This window comes from Sus scrofa, chromosome 10 (genome assembly GCF_000003025.6).
Source record: "Sus scrofa isolate TJ Tabasco breed Duroc chromosome 10, Sscrofa11.1, whole genome shotgun sequence".
NCBI lineage: Eukaryota > Metazoa > Chordata > Mammalia > Artiodactyla > Suidae > Sus > Sus scrofa.
In genome coordinates, this window is record NC_010452.4 from 38503727 (window position 1) to 38526482 (window position 22756).

The window sequence follows — 22756 nt, forward strand, 5'->3', positions numbered from 1 at the left end:
CAATGTATCAGAGTCAATATATGCAAAGGTAAGGGGTAGACCTAAGGGTCTGCATTTTAGACAAGCACCCATATGATCTTGGTCTTCCTGTCATTTCTGAGGGTGCCTAGGAGGTCCTTGGAGAACTGAATAGTCAGTGAACAGACAGTTCTGGGCGAATAGGGGTCACATTTTCTTCTTTAGCAGCCACACACCTCTACCAGAGTGTCCAGAGCTCAAGAGGGCAAAAATGAAAGAGGAAGAGAACAAAGGGAAGGCAGTGCAGGGAAAATGGAGAACCCAAGAAGAGCAAGTGTCAAACTCCTAAACACTTCTTTCTTTCTTTTTTTTTTTTTTTTTTTTCTTTTGTTTTTTTAGTGCCATACCTGCAGCATATGGAGTTTCCCAGACTAGGGGTCAAATCGGAGCTACAGCTGCCAGCCTACACCACAGCCACAGCAACACAGGGTCCAAGCCATGTCTTTGACCTACACCACAGCCACAGCAACAGGATCTGAGCCGAGTCTGCAACCTACACCACAGCTCATAGCAACGCCAGATCCTTAACCCAATGAGCGAGGCCAGGGATCAAACCTGCGTCCTCATGGATACTAGTGGGTTTGTTAACCACTGAGCCACGATGAGAACTCTAAACCCCCAAACATTTCTTGGGAAGAAAGTGTTCAAAATGAGTGTAGTAGGTAAGAGGGGAAAGGCAATACAGGCGTAGGGGAGTGAGAGAAACTATTAGATATAAAATAAGCTCTAAGGGCACAACATTATAAATCAACTATAATAAAAGAATAAAAATAAAAAAATTTTTAATTAAGCTCTAAAGATATTCTCCAACACAGGGAATATAGTCAATATTTTATAACTGTAAATGAAGTAGAACTTCTAAAAATTGTGAATCATTGTATTGTATGCCTATAATTTATATAATATTGTACAGTAACTGTACTTCAATAATAAATAAAGGGGTGGAATTCCCATTGTGGCTCAGTGGATTAAGATCCTGACTAGTGTCCATGAGGATGCGGGTTCGATCCCTGGCCTTGCTCAGTGGGTTAAGGATCTGGCATTGCCATGAGCTGCAGTGTAGTTCACAAATGTGGCTTAGAGGATCTGGTGTGGCTGTGACTATGGAGTAAGCCAGCAGCTGCAGCTCCAATTTGCCCCCTAGTCCAGGGAACTTTCACAGGCCGCAGGCGCATCTCTAAAAAGAAAAAAAAAATTTTTTTAAATATATCAATAAAGGGGAAAAATTCCCACAGCAAAAAAAAAAAAAAAGCATGAGCAGAAACAAAGCCAGATCAGGGAAGCGTTGGATGGCAGGGGGCTGGTGGGGGAGTTGGGGGGTGGAGTGGTGGCCTAAGCCTTCCCTTGAGTGGCAGCTTCTGTCTGAAACCTGCCTTGATGAACCCACAGGGGCTGCCAGATGGGTGGGTGGGCCCTCCTTATAGATGGGCTGGGAGAGGGGAGTGAGGCTTGAGAATAGTGAATGGCCCAGACTGTTTGGTTCAGAGGAAGGGTTACAAATTTAGAGCTTCTGGAGCAAAGAACTGACAAAACTCTCTTCTAATTATCACGGCCAGGAGGGGCTGCCTGCTTGGAGGGGTGGCAGATGTTCAGGTCTTGAAGCCTGAAGGCCGATGGTAGGTGGGCAAGCCGAGGAAAGAGATGGGGCAGAAGGTTAGTCCCTGCCTAGTGCTCTGGCCATTAGTGGTCAGGCGAGTTGTCTGATTGATAGAGCCTCACCTGAAGGTCCTGCCGGGGCTGTTGAGAGTGGGTAGACTAAGCATGAGGGCCCTTTTCCCTGATCCCACCACGGAAGAGACCATTCTTCTCTATTTTTATAAAATTGGGTCCTGCATAAGACTTCATTTGGAGGAAAAAGAAGAGACCATGGAGTTTCCTGGTGGCTCAGTGGGTTAAGGATTTGGTGGTGTCGCTGCTGTGTCTTGGATTGCTGCTATGGAGCAAGTACAGTCCCTGGCCTGGGACCCTCTGCATGCCATGGGCACAGAAAAAAAAAAGAGAGACCCTTGGAGGTCCTGCTGTAGCGCAACAGGATTGGCGTGTCGCTGGAGCCCTGGGACACAAGTGTCATCCCCAGCCTGGTACAGTGGGTTAAAGGATCCAGCGTTAGCTGCAGCTGTGGTGCATGTTGCAACTGTGGCTTGGATCTGATCCCTGCCCTGGGAAATCCATATGCTGTGAGGCAGCCAGAAGAAAAAAGAAGAGAGAGAGACTTAATAACTACCAGGGAAATTAAAAAAACTATGTGTGCGTGTATGTGTACACACATATATATATGTTATATATATGTGCGTATATACATGTATATACGCACATGTATACATATATATATGTCACACACACACACATATATATACATTGTACACACATGTATATGTTATATATACATGAAAACATATGTATACACGTGTGTGTGGGTGCATGTGTGTGTGCGCATTGAAGTACTGAAAGAGAGAGTTACAGTTAGGGTGGGGGAGTTTTGAAGGGCAGCTCGGTGTCAGGTTTGCATAAACATTTAAGAGACCCGTGGTTTAGTGGGAAGAACACTGGCACCAAGGTTTCAGAGGCTCTGTTTCAGCTCCAGTCCGTCTTCAGTGAGGGCCTCCCCTTGCTGTTCTGGGTATTAGGTGTGTTTGTCCCTGTTTTTGTATTTAGTACCTTAAGGGGTTGAACTAAGTGACTTTGGAGGGTTCTTCCAGCTCTGAGACCCTCCCAGCCGTGAGCTCACTCCCAGGGCTGCCCAGCCTGTACTCAGTGTGTGGGTGGCAGGATCATGGCTCGAGGCAAAGGAGTGCAAGGTACTGTGCAGGATGAGCCAGGTGAGGGGCCAGGATGCCCACTGCTGCGCCCGCTGTGGACGGCACAAAAGGCGGATGGGGCAGAGGCAGGAGCTTGGGGTTGGGGATCAGTCACCGAAGCAGGGTTTACACTAAAGGAGATGATGTGATATGTTTTCTCATGATATAAAAGTATTTTTTTCATCAAGGTGATTGCCCTCCTTTCTTGCCCATTATTGTTCCTTTGAGGTCCATTTTTTAAACTTATTTTTAACTATTTTAATTTCTTTATTTTCTCAAGTTTTGTTGAGGTATAGTTGATTTGCAAGGTTGTGATCATTTTCTGCTGGACCACGAAGTGATGTACATCCATCCATTCTCTTTCAGGTTCTTTTTGCACATGGATAATCACAGAATATCACCTAGCGTTCTCTGTGCTCCACAGCAGGTCCCTGTTGGCCAATCATTCCATATACCTCAGTGTGCACATGCCAATCCTAAACCCCCAGTCCATCCCTCCCAAACCCCCCATCTGTCCCCTTTGGTAACTGTAATGTTTTCAATGTCTGTGAGTCTGTTTCTGTTCTACAAATAATATCATTTGTATCCTTATTTTTTAAAAAAAGCACATAGGTAGAGGCCTTTGCAGCACCACTGCAAAGATGGTTCCAAGACCTCCCCTGAATTGTGAAACATTCTTTTAAGGCTGGGCGAGCTTCCAAAGGCACCGACTTTTCAGTGGATGCTGGAAAATGAGAACGTGGGCGCCCTGTTTAGATTGGCATGATGACTCCACATGCAATGACTGCTGTTGATCTTTGCCTGAAGTATGTCTTTTCTGAAAAGATTTCTTTTGTCCAGCATTGTCTCATCCTGATTCTAGGAGCATGGCCCTCTCAGCTGGAGAAGGAACTGTTTATCTGTGCAGCATTCGATTAGCAATAATTTAGACACAGAATTCAGCCACACAACTTCCTGAGTTCCTAAGGGTGCCAGGTCCTGCATTGGGTACTCATGTTGCCATGAGGTCTAGGGTGGGATCTCAGCCTTCCCAGACTGATGGGGGCACTAGAGTGTGAGCACAGAGATGCAGTGTCCTGTGTGAATACAAGATGCAGTGGCCATAGGACAGAGATGCTTAGCCGCCCCTTCTTTCTTCCTTCATTCTTTCTCTACCTCTTTCCCTTTACTTTACCAGAGGTTGCAGAAGACATCAAAAAACAGCCCGGGGTATGGTTGGGACCCCTATTGATCATGAAGCTTGAGGCCAGGAGGCTGGGCAAGGGAAGGGCCTTGTCTGGGCGGAGCTATTCAGATTCCCTGTGGAGAAGTCTATCAATAAATCATGTTTCTGGACCATAGCCTCCTACCGCCTAGGACTCTCAAGCCTGGGGCCCACTGACTCTTGCGGAAAGTTTAGAAACACCCCTCAGCTGAGGGCTTAGTCTGTTCTGAGCATTCTCCCTCTCTGTGTCTGTGGCTGGACAGTAACCGGGGGAGAGGGTCCCCATGATGGGGTGATCTCTCTTGATTGAGTCAACTTTTTTTTTTATGTTAATTTCCCCAACACAATTTTTTTTCTACTGTACAGCATGGTGACCTGGGTACACATACATGTATACATTCTTTTTTCTCATATTATTATGCTCCATCATAAGTGACTAGACATAGTTTCTTTTTTTTTTGTCTTTTTTTTTTTTTTTTTTTTGTCTTCCTGAGGCATAGGGAAGTTCCCAGGGTCAAATCAGAGCTGCAGCTGCCAGCCTGCACCACAGCCACAGCAACAGGGGATCTAAACCATGTCTTTGACCTACACCACAGCTCATGGCAATGCTGAATCCCCGACCCACCGAGCAAGGGCAGGGATCAAACCCGCATCCTCATGGATCCTCGTTAGATTTGTTTCTGCTTTGCCACAATGGGAACTCCCCAAGTCAGCTCTTAAGGAGATTATGCATGCCGGCTATGCAGACACAGACCTTCTGCAGATAAGTAAGTTATGTCTTAAACAGGGCTGCTGTCCTTGAATGATGTCCTCGTGAAGCTTTACTAAAAACACCTAACTTTGGAGTTCCCTAACAGCGCAGCAACTTAAGGATCTGGTGTTGTCACTGTAGTGGCTTGGGTCACTGCTGTGGCGCAGATTCAATCCTTGGCCCATGAGAACATCCACATGCCACAGGCACGGTCGGGAAAAAAAACCCCAAAGAAAAGCAGGTAACTTTGCATGGGCAAGCTGGTGTGTACAAGCTGATGTTGGACTTCCAGGAGGCCCCCAAACAAATAATACCATGTTCCTGCAGAAGTTGATGGAAACAACAGATCAGCCTTTTTGCTTGTGGAAGCCAGCCTGGGGGATGTAGCCCTCAGTCTGTTAATGAGGTTAGTCTGCTAAATCCAAACCCTCGATGTACCCACCCTTTCATGCAGTGCTGGAGAGAGCAGACTTCCTCCATTCAAAAAATTGGGGGAGCAACAAAGAGCATACTCCCTGAGGGCAGGCACCTCCCAGGCCCAGTTAGTTCTTCTCAAATTTACCAGTTATATGAATTAGTGCCTCCACTTCTCTTGGGATAACTTAGTTAAAGGACTGAGAAAGGCCAATTGTGTCCTTAGGGGAAATTCTTCCTGATAAAAAGCAGGAATGGGGGAGTTCCCCTTGTGGCTCAGCAGGTTAAGAACCCAACGAGTATCCATGAGGATGCAGTTTTGATCCCTGGCCTCATTCAGTGGGTTAAGGATCCGGTGTTGCCATGGCTGTGGTGTAGGCTGGCAGAAGCAGCTCCAATTCAACCCCTAGCCTGGAAACTTCCATATGCTGCTGGTGCAGCCCTAAAAAGGAAAAAAGAAGAGAAGAGAAGAAAAGAAAAGAGAGAAGAAAAGAAAAGCAGGAATGGGAAAATCAACCTCTCCTTCAGGCTTTGCAAGATTTATACATTTTGAGAGTTGGGTTTCGTGAAGAAAATGTCATGGGTTATGGTTGGGACCCCTACTGATCGTGAAGCCACCTGAAACCTGATAATAGAAAAATCTGGATTAATCAATATGACACGACATTTGCCGGTCTTTATTTACGTTATCTCACTTGTCCCCCAAACACGCTGTGATATTGGTGTTAGTACCTTCATTTAATCAAAGAAATTGAAGTGCAAAGAGAGGTAACTCATGCAGGGGCCAAGTCTGGACTCAAGCCTGTGTCTCGCTGACTTTTCATGGGCAGGGTTCTCTGCTGTCCTCCAGGCGGCCACCTCATTTACAATCACGTGTTTGATTCAGTTGTATTCCAAGCCTCTTTTTTAGTTACTGTGGACATATTCAAGAATGTAGAGAGGATAACATCATTAATTATCTGTCTCACTTTTATCTCGACATTATCTTCTCTGTCCATCTCTTTTGCTTATGTTCATTGCAAACCTCCAAGGAAGGCGTTTGTCTTTTCTCTCTTGAGAGTTTCTGGGGGTTCATCCTAAATCCTCCCGCAGGGTCACCGTGTTTGATAACCGAAGTAACTTTCTAACCAGTTTAGAAAACTATTCTGTTATCAGCACACAGAGATCATAGCTACGTTATAACCCAGGTTGTGTTAAATGTAAAGCACTTAAAAATTTTAAGTGAGAAACTTTTATACTCCATTAAAAAAAAAAATTGAGAAGAGTTCCCATCGTGGCTCAGCGGAAACGAGTCCAACTAGGAACCATGAGGTTGCAAGTTCGATCCCTGGCCTCGCTCAGGGGGTTAAGGATCTGGCATTGCCTTGAGCTGTGGTGTATGTCAGAGATGTGGCTTGGATCTGGCATTGCTGTCTCTGTGGTGTAGGCAGGCAGCTACAGCTCCGATTGGACCCCTAGCCTGGAAACCTCCATATACCACAGGTGCGGCCCTAAAAAGACAAAAGACACACATACACACAAAAAAGTGAGAGATTAACGGGAGGTGGTGAAGCATATCGTTTGGCCTGGTATGTAAAAATTCATGAAATAATATTGCACTAAATTTTATTACATGCAAAAAACGAAACTCCCTCATGATGTTAAGTGGGTTGCACATGTTGGAGAATATTGACTCATGGTCAGATCACTTAGATGAATATTTCCTTTTGCCTGAGAATTAGAAGTCTATCCAAATGAAGAAAAAGAAAGCATTTTGATTGCTCTTTCCTCCTCTGCAGAGCTCCCGTTGCCACCTCTTCCCCTTGCCCTGTCTCTTACTCATAAACACACATTTACATCCAACCAAATCATTTTTCATTACTCATATAACTTTTGGTGTTATGTCAGAAGTTGTAGTTCCCTTTGTTACTAGTCACAATAGTCTATGTAATAGTCAATAACTATGATTGGTTTTCCATTGATGAAGTGCTTTGACAGGCAATATATCTTTTAATCCTCACAATAACCTTAGAGGTAAGAAGCTTTTTCGGTTGTTTTGTTTTTAGGGTCACACCCATGGCATATGGAGGTTCCCAGGCTAGGGGTCTAATTGGAGCTACAGCTGCTGGCCACAGCCACAGGCACACCAGATCCAAGCCTCATCTGTGACCTATACCACAGCTCATGGCAATGCCGGATCCCTAACCCACTGAGCAAGGCCAGGGATTGAACCCACAACCTCATGGTTCCTAGTTGGATTCACTTCTGCTGCTCCAGGTTGGGAACTCCAAGAACATTTTTTTTTAATGGCTGCACCCACAGCATATGGAAGTTTCCAGGCAAAGGACTGCATCCTAGTGGCAGCTGTAACCTTTGCTGCAGCTGCATCAAGGCCAGATCCTTTAACCCACTGGGCTGGGCTGGGAATCAAACCCTTGACTCTGAAGCAACTTGAGCCACTGCCATCAGATTCTTAACCCATTGCACACAGCAGGAACTCCACAAACCATTTTTTTTTAAGTTTTGTTGAAGTATAGTTAATTTGCAAGGCTGTTATAATTTCTGCTGTACAACAAAGTGACCCAGTCATACATTCACACATATCCATTCTCTCTCAGATTCTTTTTCACATAGATGACAGAATACTAGAGTTCTCTGTGCTACACAGCAGGCCCCTATTGGCCAATCATTCCATATGCCTCAGTGTCTATATGTCAATCTCAAACCCCCAGTCCATCCCTCCCACCTACTGACCTGTCCCCTGTGGTAAACGTAAGTTTTTCAAAGTCTGCGAGTCCATTTCTGTTTTGCAAATAAGGTCACTTATATCTTTTTTTTTTTTAGATTCCACATATATACATCATATGATGGTTTTCTTTCACTGATTAACTTCACTTAGTATGACAGTTTCTAGGTTCATCCATGTTGCTGCAAATGGCATTATTTCATTCTTTTTCATGACTGAGTAATACTCCCTTGTATATATGTACCACATCTTCTTTATCCATTCCTCTGTTGATGGATATTTAGGTTTTTTCCATGTCTTGGACCATTGCTTTTAAGGAAGATAAAACCAAGGCTCATAAAGTGTGTCTTGTCCAAAGATACAGCCATGGGAGTCATTGCCAGGATCTGAATCCAGTCTTCTGACTCAGACTACAAAAGTTCAAGAAATATGTGTCACTGGGCATAGAACATGACCACGTTCACAGGGCTAGGTCTGTGTTTCTTCCATCTTCTTCCCAACCCCCTTGTACATGCCCTAGAAGTTCTTCTGGTCTCTTTTGTGAACAACTTGTCTAAGAGGCTGTCTTAATTAGGGTTAAGAGTTTCGGACTCAGCTTGGCTATTTACTCTCTATGACATGGGACAAGTTTTAATCTCACTGTGTCTCGGGTCTCCTTAAGTATAAAATGGGGACAATAATACCTAACTCATGATTTGCTATTAAAATAAATAACAAAATCAATAAATGTTAATTATTACTATTATATAATTAGGTTGAATAGAATGTTCACCATTCTAAGATTCTAAGTGGCTGTTTGCCCTCTCAAGAATCTGACTCTAGGGAGTTCCCATCGTGGCTCATTGGAAATGAATCCGACTAGTATCCATGAGGATGCAGGTTTGATCCCTGGCCTTGCTCAGTGGGTTAAGGATCTGGGGTTGCCTATGAGCTGTGGTGTAGGTTGCAGATGAGGCTCGGATCTGGTGTTTCTGTGGTTGTGGTGTAGGTTGGCAGGCTACAGTTCTGATTCGACCCCTAGCCTGGGAACCTCCATATGCTGCAGGTGCGACACTAAAAAAAAAAAAAAAAAGAATCTGACACTGTTAAAATTTGCATCATAATATGATTCAAAGGATGATGACAACAGCAGCAACCACATTACTTGGTGCCTACTGTGTTCCCAACATTTAGCATAAATACCCTCTGGAATTCCCACAGCAACCTGCAGAGGTTGTGTTCTTAGCTACTGGCCTATGTTGCCTCTATATTTTGCCTGCAGTTAGTGTCAGTTTTACCCATCCCTCCCCCAAGCTTAAAATAGTACCCTTTTGAAAATTAGAAATGTATTTTCCAGTTTCCAGTCTGCTAGCCCATTTTTGTGCGCTCTACCTCTCAAATGTCTCTTGCAGTAGTTCCAGATGTCATACATAAATTCCCATTAATGCCGGGGCGAAAATTTTCCAGACCCTGAGACTCAAATTCACTTAGAGTGGCTAAGAGTAAATAAGTCTGTTGATAGTTACGGGAAACAACTTCCTTGAATTTGAACATTTTCCCTTTAAAGCAAGACTTGTCCAAGAAAGAATTGGCATATCCTGTTTCAAAGAGAAAGAAGGAAATGGTAGTTGACAATGACCTTTCTCCCAGCATCTGATGGAGCTTCTGATATACACCTGTGCTTTAAAAAGTAAAAATACATTTTTTAACCTTAGTTTTTTTACTTCAGCTGTTAAATTAGCTCTATTTGTAGCTTCCTTTTCACCCTCCATTTCCCTACCACCACCTGCCTTAGGTATTGTGGTCTCAAATCATATGTTGTTGTTGTTTTTAACCCCAAAAACTTTTCTAGCTGGGCAAAAGATCTGTAAATAATAGAGTAACACTTTTTCTTTTAAAAATTATTAAAATAAAAGGACAGACTGAACTTTTTTGCAGAACAGATGCTGAGTCACAGACATTGAAAAACTTATGGTCTCCGGAGGAGACAGTTTGGGGGGTGGGGGGCTGTGCTTGGGTTATGGGATGGAAATCCTGTGAAATTGGATAGTGATGATTATTATACAACTACAGATGTGATAAATTCATTTGAGTAATAAAAAATAGAAAAAGAAGAAAAACAAACAAACAAAAAATTGTTAAAATAATTGGGATGCCTTTCATAAGTATGAAATGGGTCAGCTGAGCATTTATCTTACCATAGTTTTACTTTGACGATTTATTTTTAAAACTATGGTAATATTGGATTAACCCTATCCAAGGTGAAACCAAAGATTTGTCATCTCCCTCATCTAAACTAGTCTCTACTGGGCTCAGAAAGGGCTTTATTTAAAAGAACTTTTTTGGACTTCCCATTGTGGTGCAGTGGTTAACGAATCCGACTGGGAGCAATGAGGTTGCGGGTTCGATCCCTGGCCTTGCTCAGTGGGTTAAGGATCTAGAGTTGCCCTGAGCTGTGGTGTAGGTTGCAGACGCGGCTCAGATCCCGAGTTGCTGTGGCTGTTGTGTAGGCCGGAGGCTACAGCTCTGATTCAACCCCTAGCCTGGGAACCTCCATATGCCATGGGTGTGGCCCTAGAAAAGACACACACACACAAAATACCTTTTTTTTTTTTTTTTTCCTTTTTTCTTTTATGGATACACCTGCAGTGTATGGAAGTTCCTGGGGCTGGGGGTAGACTCAGAGCTGCATCTGCGACCTACGTCGCAGCTTGAGGCAACACTGGATCCTTAGCCCACTGAGCGAGGCAGGTTCGATCCCTGGCCTTGCTCAGTGGGTTAAGGATCCGGCATTGCTGTGAGCTGTGGTGTAGGTCGCAGACATGGCTCGGATCTGGCCTTGCTGTGGCTGTGGTGTAGGCTGACAGCTGTAGCTCTGATTCAACCCCTAGCCTGGGAACTCCCATATGCTGAAGATGCAGCCCTAAAAATCCAAAAAAAAAAAAAAAAGTCTGTCTTTCCTTTGGCACAGTGTGAGTCTGTGGTGAATTAAATCATACCAAATAAATCCAACCTTTCCTATCCTTCCACTCTTTTCACTCTTTCTCACCACCAGTATCCTCTTCTGAATGGCAATGTTCCTAAGTCTGAAATGGAGAGTCCTTATGGGTCTCTGCTGTAAACACCTGTGCACTGATTCATGACTGATCTTGCTGCCTTTGCAGTGTACAAGCTTGCCTGCAATGTTTTCATCTTTGGAATATTTACTCCTATTTTTAATGCTTGCCTGTCCAGACTGCTGACTAAATAAATATGCAGATAAAGCAGTGAGAAGGGACCTTGAATGAACATTGAAGAGCTAGAAATTGATGGAGAGAGAAATGTGACTAATTTCTGTAGGGCTGCACCTGTTTGTACTGACTTCATCCATGTTCAGAAATAACACGGGAGTTCCCGTCGTGGGGCAGTGGTTAACGAATCCGACTAGGAACCATGAGGTTGCGGGTTCGGTCCCTGCCCTTGCTCAGTGGGTTAACGATCCGGCATTGCCGTGAGCTGTGGTGTAGGTTGCAGACGCGGCTCGGATCCCGCGTTGCTATGGCTCTGGCGTAGGCCAGTGGCTACAGCTCCGATTTGACCCCTAGCCTGGGAACCTCCATATGCCGCGGGAGCGGCCCAAGAAATAGCAACAATAACAACAACAACAACAACAAAAAAGACAAAAGACAAAAAAAAAAAAAAAAAAAAAAAAAGAAATAACATGGGCATTTTAATGCTCTGAAATCATACATGCCTTTGAAGCTTAAAAGGAGGTGGCACTGTTTTTCCCAACTAATCTAAAAATGCAACAACATGGCGACTCAGCGTTGAAGATGCAGATTTGTTGGACAAAAGAAAAAAAAGAAAGGAAAAAAAAAAAAATAGCAGGACTGCTTTCCAGGCAGAAATTTCTCCAATTCTGGGATTGTTTTGTGAGCATAGATAAGACAGCACCTAGAGTTCCCGTCGTGGCGCGGTGGTTAATGAATCCGACTAGGAACCATGACGTTGCGAGTTCAATCCCTGGCCTTGTTCAGTGGGTTAAGGATCCGGCGTTGCCGTGAGCTGTGGTGTAGGTCGAAGACGCGGCTCAGATCCCGAGTTGCTATGGCTCTGGCGTAGGCCGGTGGCTACAGCTCCGATTCGACCCCTAGCCTGGGAACCTCCATATGCCGCGGGAACGGCCCAAGAAATAGCTAAAAAGACCAAAAAAAAAAAAAAAAAAAAAAAAAAAGGCAGCACCTAAAGAGTAGGTAGGAGTAAACAGTACATAAAGTTTGATGGAATCACATTTTTAAGCACAGTCCTTTTATTGGAGCCTGGGAAAATGAGATAATGTTGAATTTACTCACCTACACACACACACACACACACACACTCCTCCAAAATAAAAACCGAATCTACTTTTATTCAATATTTGAGGTGTGAGAGGAGGATTCCATGGGCTATTTCAGCCATAAAGAGAAAAATGTAATGGGAAAATAAATCAGATGACTCATTTCTTGAACTCTGAAGAGCTGGGATTTTAGGTAACACGTGGGAAAGGAACTGCCCATTCGAAAGAGAAGTTGGACAAATGTCTTGACCTTTTCGGAGGGGATGTTTTAGAACAGCCCAGCTGCTGATAATATCTGGCCTCAGTGAGTTGGCAGTGAACTTACTGATGAGAGAGAATGCCCAGATAACGGAAGATGGGAGATCCAATGTGGTTTCACATTGGTGGTTTCACTTTGATGCAAAGGGTGCTTAATTCACTGCCACTGATTCATTCATTCAGCAAACATTCAATGAAGTTGGCTCTGTTCCAGGCACCATTCCTGCTCCTGGGGTTCTAGCAATGATGATAGCATGGAAGCTCCCTCAATTGGGATCCTTCCGGGGCCCCCACTTTCTTTAGGGCCTTCCTGCTGTGAATTGCCCTGCCAGCTGGTCCTGCTAGGAGGAGTGCTTCAACCTACAGATGAGATATTGAACTTCCTTCCCCCAAATGCTAATGCTTTGGTCCCTCTGCTTTCCATCCCATCCACCCTCTAGACCACCAGCATCTCTAGAGGTGATCCCAGCTAAAGAGGATGCATCTCTCAGGAGTGGATGGAAGAGTTATTTCATTTCTTCCTTAGCCTTGGGGGGGGGGCACTCTTTGATCTTTCAACTAATAAGTCAGAAGACATCAATAGGAAAAGGAAAAATAAGAACTTTCCTTGCCAGTGTTGCTTAGTTACCACATCAACATTCCCCTGCAGCCCAGCTGAATTCTCTCTGCATATTTTTATAGTGCACATGTTTTATTGCTATAATTGATCTATTTAGCAGAAAATATGGAGAACACATGGAGCTCCTGTCAATTTTATGCTGTTTATTTGAGTTTCCATTTTCCCTTCATTGTCCTTTTCATTCCCAACCTGGGTAATACTGTGTAGGAAACCCATCCCTCTCTCCGTGTTGGAGCATTTGACTTAGTAGCTTCAAAATCCAAAGCCAATGAACAGACTTCAAAATGAGGTAGCCAGTTGAGGACTTTTCAGAGGCAGGGCCCAAGGTTTAATTAGCTCTGTGTCCTTGGTGGCTAGCCCTTTAGTAAAGGTTTATTGGTTGAATGGAGCAATCCAAAATTTATTAAGAACCAGCATTGTGGAGGGTGATATTCATAACCTAGAATTTGCTTATAGTTTTTGGCCAGGGGGGCAAAACTGGTGACTTGTTCTTTTCTATCTGGACACTGGACAAAGACAGAGAAGAACGGCTGTGTGGTTGCTAGGGCCGCATTTTATTTAGCCAAAGCAGCGTTTGTGCGTGAGGCTGTGGCAGCAGTAGAAGTGGCTGCAGTCCATCTGGCATTTATGAGGTTTTCACTGGAAGCCTCCTGGGTTCTCCAGATCAATCCAAATCAAAAGACATAGCCATTGTCACCATCTGTCAAGGCAATTGTATTCAAAATAGTGTGTCTCCCCTCAATCTTTTTCCATCCCCACCCCATACACACGCACGCACATACACTCAACTGAGAACTAGGTTTATGAAGCAAACTGTTGAAGAACAACAAATGGAAGTTTATTTAGCCATCCCTTTCCCCAGCCATTCAGACAGCCCTCTAACCTAGTACTCTTCAAAGTATATACTTCTGAGATCTTGTTAAAAGGCAGGCTAGATCTACTAGGTACAAGGAGAGACTGGATAGTCAGTATTCCTGGCGGTGCCCCCTCCACCGCCACCGTTTTTGTTTTTTTTTTTTGCTTTTTAGGGCCATATGCATGGCATATGGCAGTTCCCAGGCTAGGGGTCGAATTGGAGCTACAGCTGCCAGCCTACGCCATAGCCATGGCAATGCCAGATCTGAGCCACATTTGTGACCTACACTGCAATTTGTAGCAATGCTGATTTTTAACCCATTGAGCAAGTTCAGGGATCAAACCTGCATCCTCATGGACACTATGTCAGGTTTTTAATGCACTAAGCTACAACAGGAACAGTGTTAGGAGTGCACTTCTAACAGGCTCTCTTAGTTAAGTCAGGCCTTGATACCTAAAGTGTCATCCATGGACCAATGATGGATTTGGCCTACCCAGGAACTTGGTAGAAATGCAGACTTTTAGGTGCCACCTCAGACCTGCTGGACCAGAACCTGCATTTTAACAAGATCCCATGTTAACATTTGAGAAGCACTGCTCTAACCATTTTATAAACCTACAGTGTCAATTATGGGCAAGGGTCCTGATGGGGCTCTGGGTTGAAATTCAGGTGAGATAGATTTCCTGCTGCCTTTTCATTTCAAAACTCTTTTAGGTACCTGCTTCAGTACCGCATCTGACACAGATAAAGAGACAGGCAGATGCCTCTTTGTTCAGTCATTCAGCCGCATGATATATTTGTTGATATCCGTCCTGGAGCCATTGTCTTTATTTTATTTTATTTTTTGTCTTTTTGCCATTTCTTGAGCTGCTCCTGCGGCATACGGAGGTTCCCAGGCTAGGGGTTGAATCAGAGCCGTAGCTGCTGGCCTACACCAGAGCCACAGCAACGCGGGATCCAAGCTGCATCTGCAACCTACACCACAGCTCATGGCAACGCTGGATCCTTAACCCACTGAGCAAGGCCAGGGATCGAACCCGAAACCTCATGGTTCCTAGTCAGATTCATTAACCACTGAGCCACGATAGGAACTCCCTGGAGCCATTGTCTTTAAACATGGGGGCCCACTGACCAACCTATACCTGTTCAGAAAACTGTATTCTAGACAAAAAAGTTTGAGCAGAAGAGACATCCTCATGTCTGAGCATCAGAATGATGAACACGTTTGGGACAGCACTAGGAAATCAGAGTTTCTGTTTCTGCATCTGGAAAATGGAGAGAATAATATTGCCTATTTTGTTTCCTTTATGGTCTTGGTGTGAGGAGCTTTGAAATCTAACGTTGAAGGGGCTTTGAAAACAAAAATGTTCATGAGATTTTCAAACAATTTTAGCGAGAAAAAAAATCATATCTACTGGAAGTTTGGGGTTAGTAGATGCAAACTATTCCATTTAGAATGGGTAAGCAATGAGGACCCACTGTACAGCACTGGGAACTATATCCAATCACTTGTGATAGAACACGATGGAAGATAATATTAGAAAAAGACTGTAGGAATTCCCATCATGGCTCAGTGGTAAGAAATCCACTAGTATCCATGAGGATGCAGATTTGAATCTGGCCTTGCTCAGTGGTTAAGGACCCAGTGTTGTTGTGAGCTGTTCATAGTAGACTCAACTGGTGTGGCTGTGGCTGTGGGTGTGGCCAGCAGCTGTAGCTCCTATTCAACCCCTAGTCTGGGAACTTCATATGCCACAGGTGCAGCCCTAAAAAGAAAAAGAAAACAAGAAAAAAATAGGAAAAAAACCCAAGCAAAATTTAGCCTTACGTTCTACTAATTTTGTGGTTTCTGCAACTTTATTTCATTTGGTTGAGCCTCGATTTCTTTTTATATAAAACGGTGAGAAAAACATGCATCATGCAAGTTTGTAGTGAGGATTAAAATGTTAATAACATATGTAAAAGTCTGGTGCAGAGTAGAGTTTAATAAATGGCAGCCAAGAGCAGCACATGAAGGGATTTGGTTGAGAGATAATCCTCCAAAGATGATTTTTCCCTAGATAAGCCTGTTACATGGGGGCAAAAATAGCGAATTTAAAGTCGGATAAAGTTTTGAATAAATGCCCATTCAGTTCAAGAGATTGAGATCTTTTTTTTTTTTCTTTTGTCTTTTTAGGGCCACACCCATGGCACATGGAGGTTCCCAGACTAGGGGTCCAATCGGAGCTACAAGTGCCGGCCTATGTCACAGCCACAGCAACTCGGGATCCAAGCTGCATCTGCAACCTACACCACAGCTCATGGCAACGCTGGATCCTTAACCCACTGAGCAAGGCCAGGGATTGAACCTGCATCCTCATGGATGCTAATCATGTTCATTTACCACTGAGCCATGACAGGAACTCCCAAGAGGTTGCAATCTTGATGTTTTTTATCTGGTATCTCTGGAAGAAAAATTCCAAAACCATGGAGTTCCCATGTGGCTTAGCAGGTTAAGGATCCTGCATTGTCACTGCAGTGTCTCAGATCACTGCTGTTGTGCAGGTTCCATCCCTGGCCTGGGAACTTCCATGTGCCATGGGTGCAACCAAAAACAAAAACAAACAAAGAATAGACATCTAAATCAATGGAACGGAATAGAAAGTTTAAAGTAGACTTAGAGTTAGTTTTTGATAAAAGTGCCAAGGTATTTCAGTGGTAAAAGAGTAGGCTTTTAGGAGTTCTCATTGTGGCACAGAGGAAACAAATCGGACTAGGTTGCAGGTTTGATCCCTGGCCTCACTCAGTGGGTTAAGGATCTGGCGTAGCCATGAGCTGTGGTGTAGGTTGCAGATGCAGCTTGGATCTGATGTTGCCGTGGCTGTGGCATAGCTGGCAGCTGCAGCTCCGTTTGGACTCCTACCCTGGGAACATCCATATGCCGTGGATATGGCTCTAAAAAGCAAAAAAAAAAAAAAAAAAAAAAAAAAGGAATAGTCTTTTAAACAAATGATGTGGGAACAATTAGATGTTCATATGGAAAAAAAAATCCCAAACCTCAACCAAGGTTTTGATGTTTACTTAAATATTCATGAGTACTAACCACAAAGGGCTTTGTGATGAGGAAGATCCACTATGATTTTCTGTCTCATTCACACGCTCTCCTCAGAGGTCCAGGGGGGGCTTGCTGATGGTGTCCGAGAGAGCCTGGACTAGTAGGGAGGAAGCCGTCCACACTGGTGCGTCCACCCCAGGCCACAGGGCCGCCGCAGAACTAGTGATACCGAAGGTTATGTAAGGTGACGAAAGAAGGTGGCTCTGAGGGCCGTGGGAATGGATGGTACCCTCCTTATCAGAATAACAGGACGGCAAGTCTTTACTGGAGACTTGAGGGGGCGGCTGTTGGGTTGTTGCTTTTTTACTGTCAGCAATTAAGCATTTGCGATACAAAAGGACTATTGTCTCTTTTAAAAGAAAAAAAATAAAAAGTCCTCATTCTCCTGTCTCTATCTTCCCAACCCTGAGCTGAGGTTTTTAGTTTGCAAATGCCTTTTTAAGGCCCTTGGTGTTCTTAAATCTCTTTGCAGGCAGGCGAAGCCTTTGGGAAGGTATTCTTTTGAAGAAGAGATTGCCTCTTTTTTTTTTTCCCCCATCCTGGTGATCTTCTGAAGTCCCTAGGAGTGTGATTTCACAGACAGCCACAGGCAGGGTATCTGTTATGTGACCTGCTCTTGTATAGGGTCTCTTTGTGGGGCGGGGGGTGTACACTCAAGGCCAAGTGAGGACGGGGAAAAAAACACCTCTCTGATATATGGCCTTGCAGTGACTAGGAAGAGGGTGGGGTTAAGGGGAGGAAGTGAGCAGACCAAGGCTATCGGGAGTTGCCAGAAGAGGCATTCAGCTGAGTGATCACAGTTCTGAGTGAAGAAAGGAATCTGTGAGAGGGAATTGGGGTAGCTTAGATGTTTTTGTTTTTGTTTGGCCTGAGTGACTTGAGATTGAAGCCATCGCCGTGCCATGTTGGAGTATGGTGTGTGTCGCAGAACCCTCCCAGGGAGGGAAAGAGCAGATCTGCGGGATCCTGCTTCAGTCCATGTTAATGATGCCATGATGGGCTCTTCTGAATCTGGCCCCAGCTGCTGGCTCGTTTCGCTAGGGTTTGATCCACAAGTGGATCAGTTACCTCCTCTGTGTTTCCACTCCACAGGACACAGCCTCACCTCCAGTCAATTCATCCTTAGGGGACTATGTGGATGGAAGCTCTTGGTAAAGGGGGCTTCAGGAACCAGCACGAAAGACAGATTGAAAGGCATCCCTTTTTAGAATGTCAGGCTACATGGAAAGAGCATTTGCTAGGAGTCAAGAAACTGCTAGGAGTCAAGTTCTTAATGTGCCCTTCTTCAGTGTGAGACCTTGTTCAGCAGGTAATTTTATCTCTTAGAGACCCAGGGATAATGATACTACAGATCTACTAACCCACTCTCAATCTACTATAAACCACATCAGAATTTTGGAAGGGTCCAAAGACGTAATGGAGAAGAGAACGTTGCAGTCTTCAAAGCTGCTCTGTCCGGCGTGGTATCCACTAGCCTGTGTGTGGCTTTTTGAAGTATCGTTTCCTTAATTAAATCAATCAATCATTAATTAAATTAACTAAAATGAAATAAAATGAAAACTTCAGTTCCTCACTCACACCAGCCACATTTTAAGTGCTCAGTAGCCGCATGTGGCTAGTGGGTACCATCTTAGACAATGAAGATATAGAATATCTGCATCATCACAGAAGTTGAATGAGAGGGCTCTGCCTCAAATCACTACCTGAGGTGTGATATTAAAGAGGTAAAGGATGTCAACATTGTAGAAGTGATGAGTGAGGGGTCCTTAGAAAGAAACATCCCGCTCAAGGTAGCTGAAGTGAAACAAGATGTTTATTTGACTAATTCAAGAAAAATGTATGCATCCCAAGTGCTGGAAACATAGCTAGGCTTCAAGAGGGATTGGAACCACTTCCTAGAAGACTATTAAGAACAAATGAAGCTACTCTCTCCTCAGTGTCTCTTTGTCTCTGATCTTCCTCCCCCCATGGCCACTTGCACCCTGGTTTCTGTTTCTGTCTGTTCATGGGTTCTTACTTTCTCTCCTCCTCCTTCACTTCTTCCTCTTTTACCTTCTCTTCCTCTCATCCCCTCCTCCCTCCCTGCTCTCTGCAGACCAGCTTTCTCAACTGTGCTACACGAGGTCCAAATAGGGCTCGAGCCTACCCAGTTTTCATCACTTTTCGGGGCTAATGCCTAACGAAGGCTGGATTCTGATTTCAAATTCCTAGGGAAGGTGTTCTCATTAGTTTGATATGAGAGCTACCTCCACCCCAGTCAGCTGTATCCAGGAGGATGCGGTAGTGGCCTCAAGGTTATGCAATAGGGGCAGTGGGGGGTGGGGCAGATGCTCTAAAAAGGAACATGTGGGGATGTGTCATTGACTAACATGCTCATTCTTAACACCTTGAAGAGGTCTATTGAAACTTTGATCACATAGGAAAAAGTTGCCAGAAATTTGACCATGACCTTGAAAAAAAAAAAGGGGTGTGTGTGGTATTTTTTTTTTCCCTTTGGTTATTTGGGTATAAGATTTGGGGGCGAGGGTCTAGTGTTTTATGTTTGTCTCCTTTTTTTTTTTCATTCTCTTTTTTTTTCTTTCCTGAATTATTCTAGATTTTAGAGATAAAGAAAAAAAAATTTATTATAAGTATAGTGGATTTACAATGTCCGTCAATTTCTGCTATACAGCAAAATGACCCAGTCATACATTCTTCTCATATTATCTTCCATCATGTTCTATCACAAGTGATTGAACACAGTTCCCTGTGCTATATACAGCAGGACCTCATTGCTTATCCATTCTAAATTTGGTCAGTTTGATTAATATGTGTCTCGGGGTATTCCTCCTTGGGTTTATTTTATATGGTACTTGTACTTCCTGGACTTGAGTGAGTGGTTCCTTTCCCATGTTAGGGAAGTTTTTGGCTATTATCTCTTGGAATATTTTTTCTGTCCCCTTCTCTCTCTCTTCTCCTTCTGGCACCCCTATAATACGGATGTTGGTGCGTTTCACGTTGTCCCAGAGTTCTCTGAGACTCTCTTCATTTGTTTTCAATCTTTTTTCTCTTTTCTCTTCCACATCCGTGATTTCCACTAATCTGTCCTCCACCTCGCTTATTCGTTCTTCTGCCTCCTGTATTCTGCTGTTGGCTGCTTCTAATGAATTTTGTGTTTCAGTTATTGTATTTTGCATCTCTTCTTGTTTAAGTTTTATATCTTGTATCTCTTTGGTCAGTGTTTCCTGTAAGTTATCCATCTTTGCTTCCAGTTTATTTCCAATGTCTTGCATATCTTCAGCATCAGCAGTCTAAAGTCTTTTTCCTGGAGGCTGAGAATCTCCTGATCACTTAGCCAATTTTCTGGGGTTTTTCCTTTCTCCCTCATCTGAGTTCGAGTTCTCTGTCTTTTCATTATTATAGGTTTTTGGTGTGGTGACCTTTTTACAGATAATAGAGTTGTAGCCTCTCTTCTTTTGTCTGCCCCTCTTGTGACTGAAGTCAGTATGGGGGCTTGCTGTAGGCTTCCTGATGGGAGGGACTGATGCCTGCCCACTGGTAGGTGGAACTGATTCTAATCCCTCTGGTGGGTGAGATTAGAGGTGGCTGTGTGCCTGGGGGGTCTTTAGGCAGCCTGTTTACTGAGGGGTGGGGCTGTGATCCCACCTGGATTGTTGTTTGGGCTGGGACTTCTCAGTGCTGATGGGTGGGGCCATGTTTTCCCAAAACGGCCACCTCTAGAGAAAGGCACCCACTGCTGAATATTCCTGAGAGCCTTACTTCCAATGTCCATCCCCCACAACAAGCCATATTCCCAGGAGATCCTCTAAGAACTGCAGTCAGGTTTGACCCAGATTTCTATGGAGACTTTGCTTTGCCCTGCTACCCAATGCATGTGAAAGTCTGTGTGTGCCTTTTAAGAATGGGGTCTCCATTTCCCCCAGTCCCGTGGAGCTCCTGCACACAAGCCCCACTGGCCTTCAATGCCAGATGCTCTGGGGGCTCTTTCTCCCAGTGCCAGATACCCACATGTGGGAGTTTGAACTCTCAGAACTCTCACTCCTGTAGGTGAGTCTCTGTGAACCAGTGAGTTTCCAGGCTATGAGGCTTCCCACCCGGGAGATATGGGGTTGCTTATATCGCATAATCTCCCACCTACCTCTTGATGTGGCCTCCTCTCTGTCTTCTGGAGTAGGATATCTTTTTGAAAGTTTCCGGTCCCTTTGGGTGAAGATTGCTCAGCATTTGGTCGTAAATTTTGTTGTCTTTACGAGAGAAGTTGAGCTCCAGTCCTTCTATTCCGCCATCTTAATCCCCTCTCTGCTTATCCATTCTATTTTTTTTTTTTTTTTTTTTTTTTGTCTTTTTTTGTTGTTGTTGTTGTTGCTATTTCTTGGGCCGCTCCTGCGGTATATGGAGGTTCCCAGGCTAGGGGTTGAATCGGAGCTGTAGCCACTGGCCTACGCCAGAGCCACAGCAACGTGGGATCCGAGCCGCGTCTGCAACCTACACCACAGCTCACGGCAACGCCGGATCGTTAACCCACTGAGCAAGGGCAGGGACCGAACCCGCAACCTCATGGTTCCTAGTCGGATTCGTTAACCACTGCGCCACGACGGGAACTCCCTGCTTATCCATTCTAAATGTAATAGTTTGCATCTTCTCTATCTGGTTATATGATTTGATCACCAATGCAGATCCTAGGACTTTGGCTTAACTTCCATGTCCTTATACCTCAATAGAAGTGGGCACAGCCAGAAGCAAGAAATTGAGTCCATAAGCCCTTGTCATTTCTTAAATGCAAGTGGGACACTAATGAGACCCTTTTCTCTCCTGCCTTTAGGAAGAAACATGAGGTTCCCCTGGAAATCATTCAAGAGGAAGATGGAAGGGGCTGTCTAAAAGAGATCACGCTGCAGACTGCAAGACTGGGGCCAGAAGGCTGGCAGTGGAAAACCCTGCTGGGTTGTGATCTCTCACTGAGAAGTCCCAGTTGCCTTTTTGCTTCCTGCCAAAGGAAGGAAGAGAACAAGACCATGTCCATAGCCTTGAAGCAGGTGTTCAACAAGGACAAGACCTTCCGGCCGAAGAGGAAGTTCGAACCTGGCACACAGAGGTTCGAGCTCCACAAACGGGCTCAGGCATCCCTCAACTCAGGCGTGGACCTGAAGGCAGCTGTGCAGCTGCCCAGCGGGGAGGATCAGAACGACTGGGTGGCCGTGCACGTGGTGGACTTCTTCAATCGGATCAACCTCATCTACGGAACCATCTGTGAGTTCTGCACTGAGCGGACCTGCCCAGTGATGTCAGGGGGCCCCAAATATGAGTATCGGTGGCAGGATGATCTCAAGTACAAGAAGCCGACTGCACTGCCAGCCCCCCAGTACATGAACCTTCTTATGGATTGGATCGAGGTCCAGATCAACAACGAGGACATATTTCCAACGTGTGTGGGTAAGTCCATGATCGGCTGCCTGGTGATTTTTGTCACATCTTGACCACACTTGAAGAATTTGCAGGCACTTCTTTCAGAACTGCCGTTGAATAATGGGTAGCACCCGTATCAGTATTTCCCTAACTTCCGTCACTTACTGAGAATCTTATTGGGCAAAAAATCATTTGTGGACCTCAATGGTGGGAAATGCTTGCTTGATGAAAAGTTAGATTTGATCTTATTGGCTTCCTTAGGATTAGACTCCAAACCCACGTCATGGTCCTGGTAAAATTTTTTATCGGGGACTAATGA

The 22756-nt window shown here is 44.5% G+C and overlaps 1 protein-coding gene across 3 annotated transcripts in view; it reads left to right on the forward strand.

The window, feature by feature from the left end:
• Window positions 1-22756, forward strand: part of MOB3B (MOB kinase activator 3B) — a 256735-nt gene that overhangs the window by 65794 nt on the left and 168185 nt on the right. For all 3 annotated transcript variants that reach the window (XM_003130696.6, XM_021064706.1, XM_013980202.2), the window contains exon 2: window positions 21854-22464. In XM_003130696.6, coding sequence (XP_003130744.3) covers window positions 22047-22464 — 418 coding nt within the window. In that variant the 5' untranslated portion in view covers window positions 21854-22046. The remainder of the gene's footprint in view (window positions 1-21853; window positions 22465-22756) is intronic.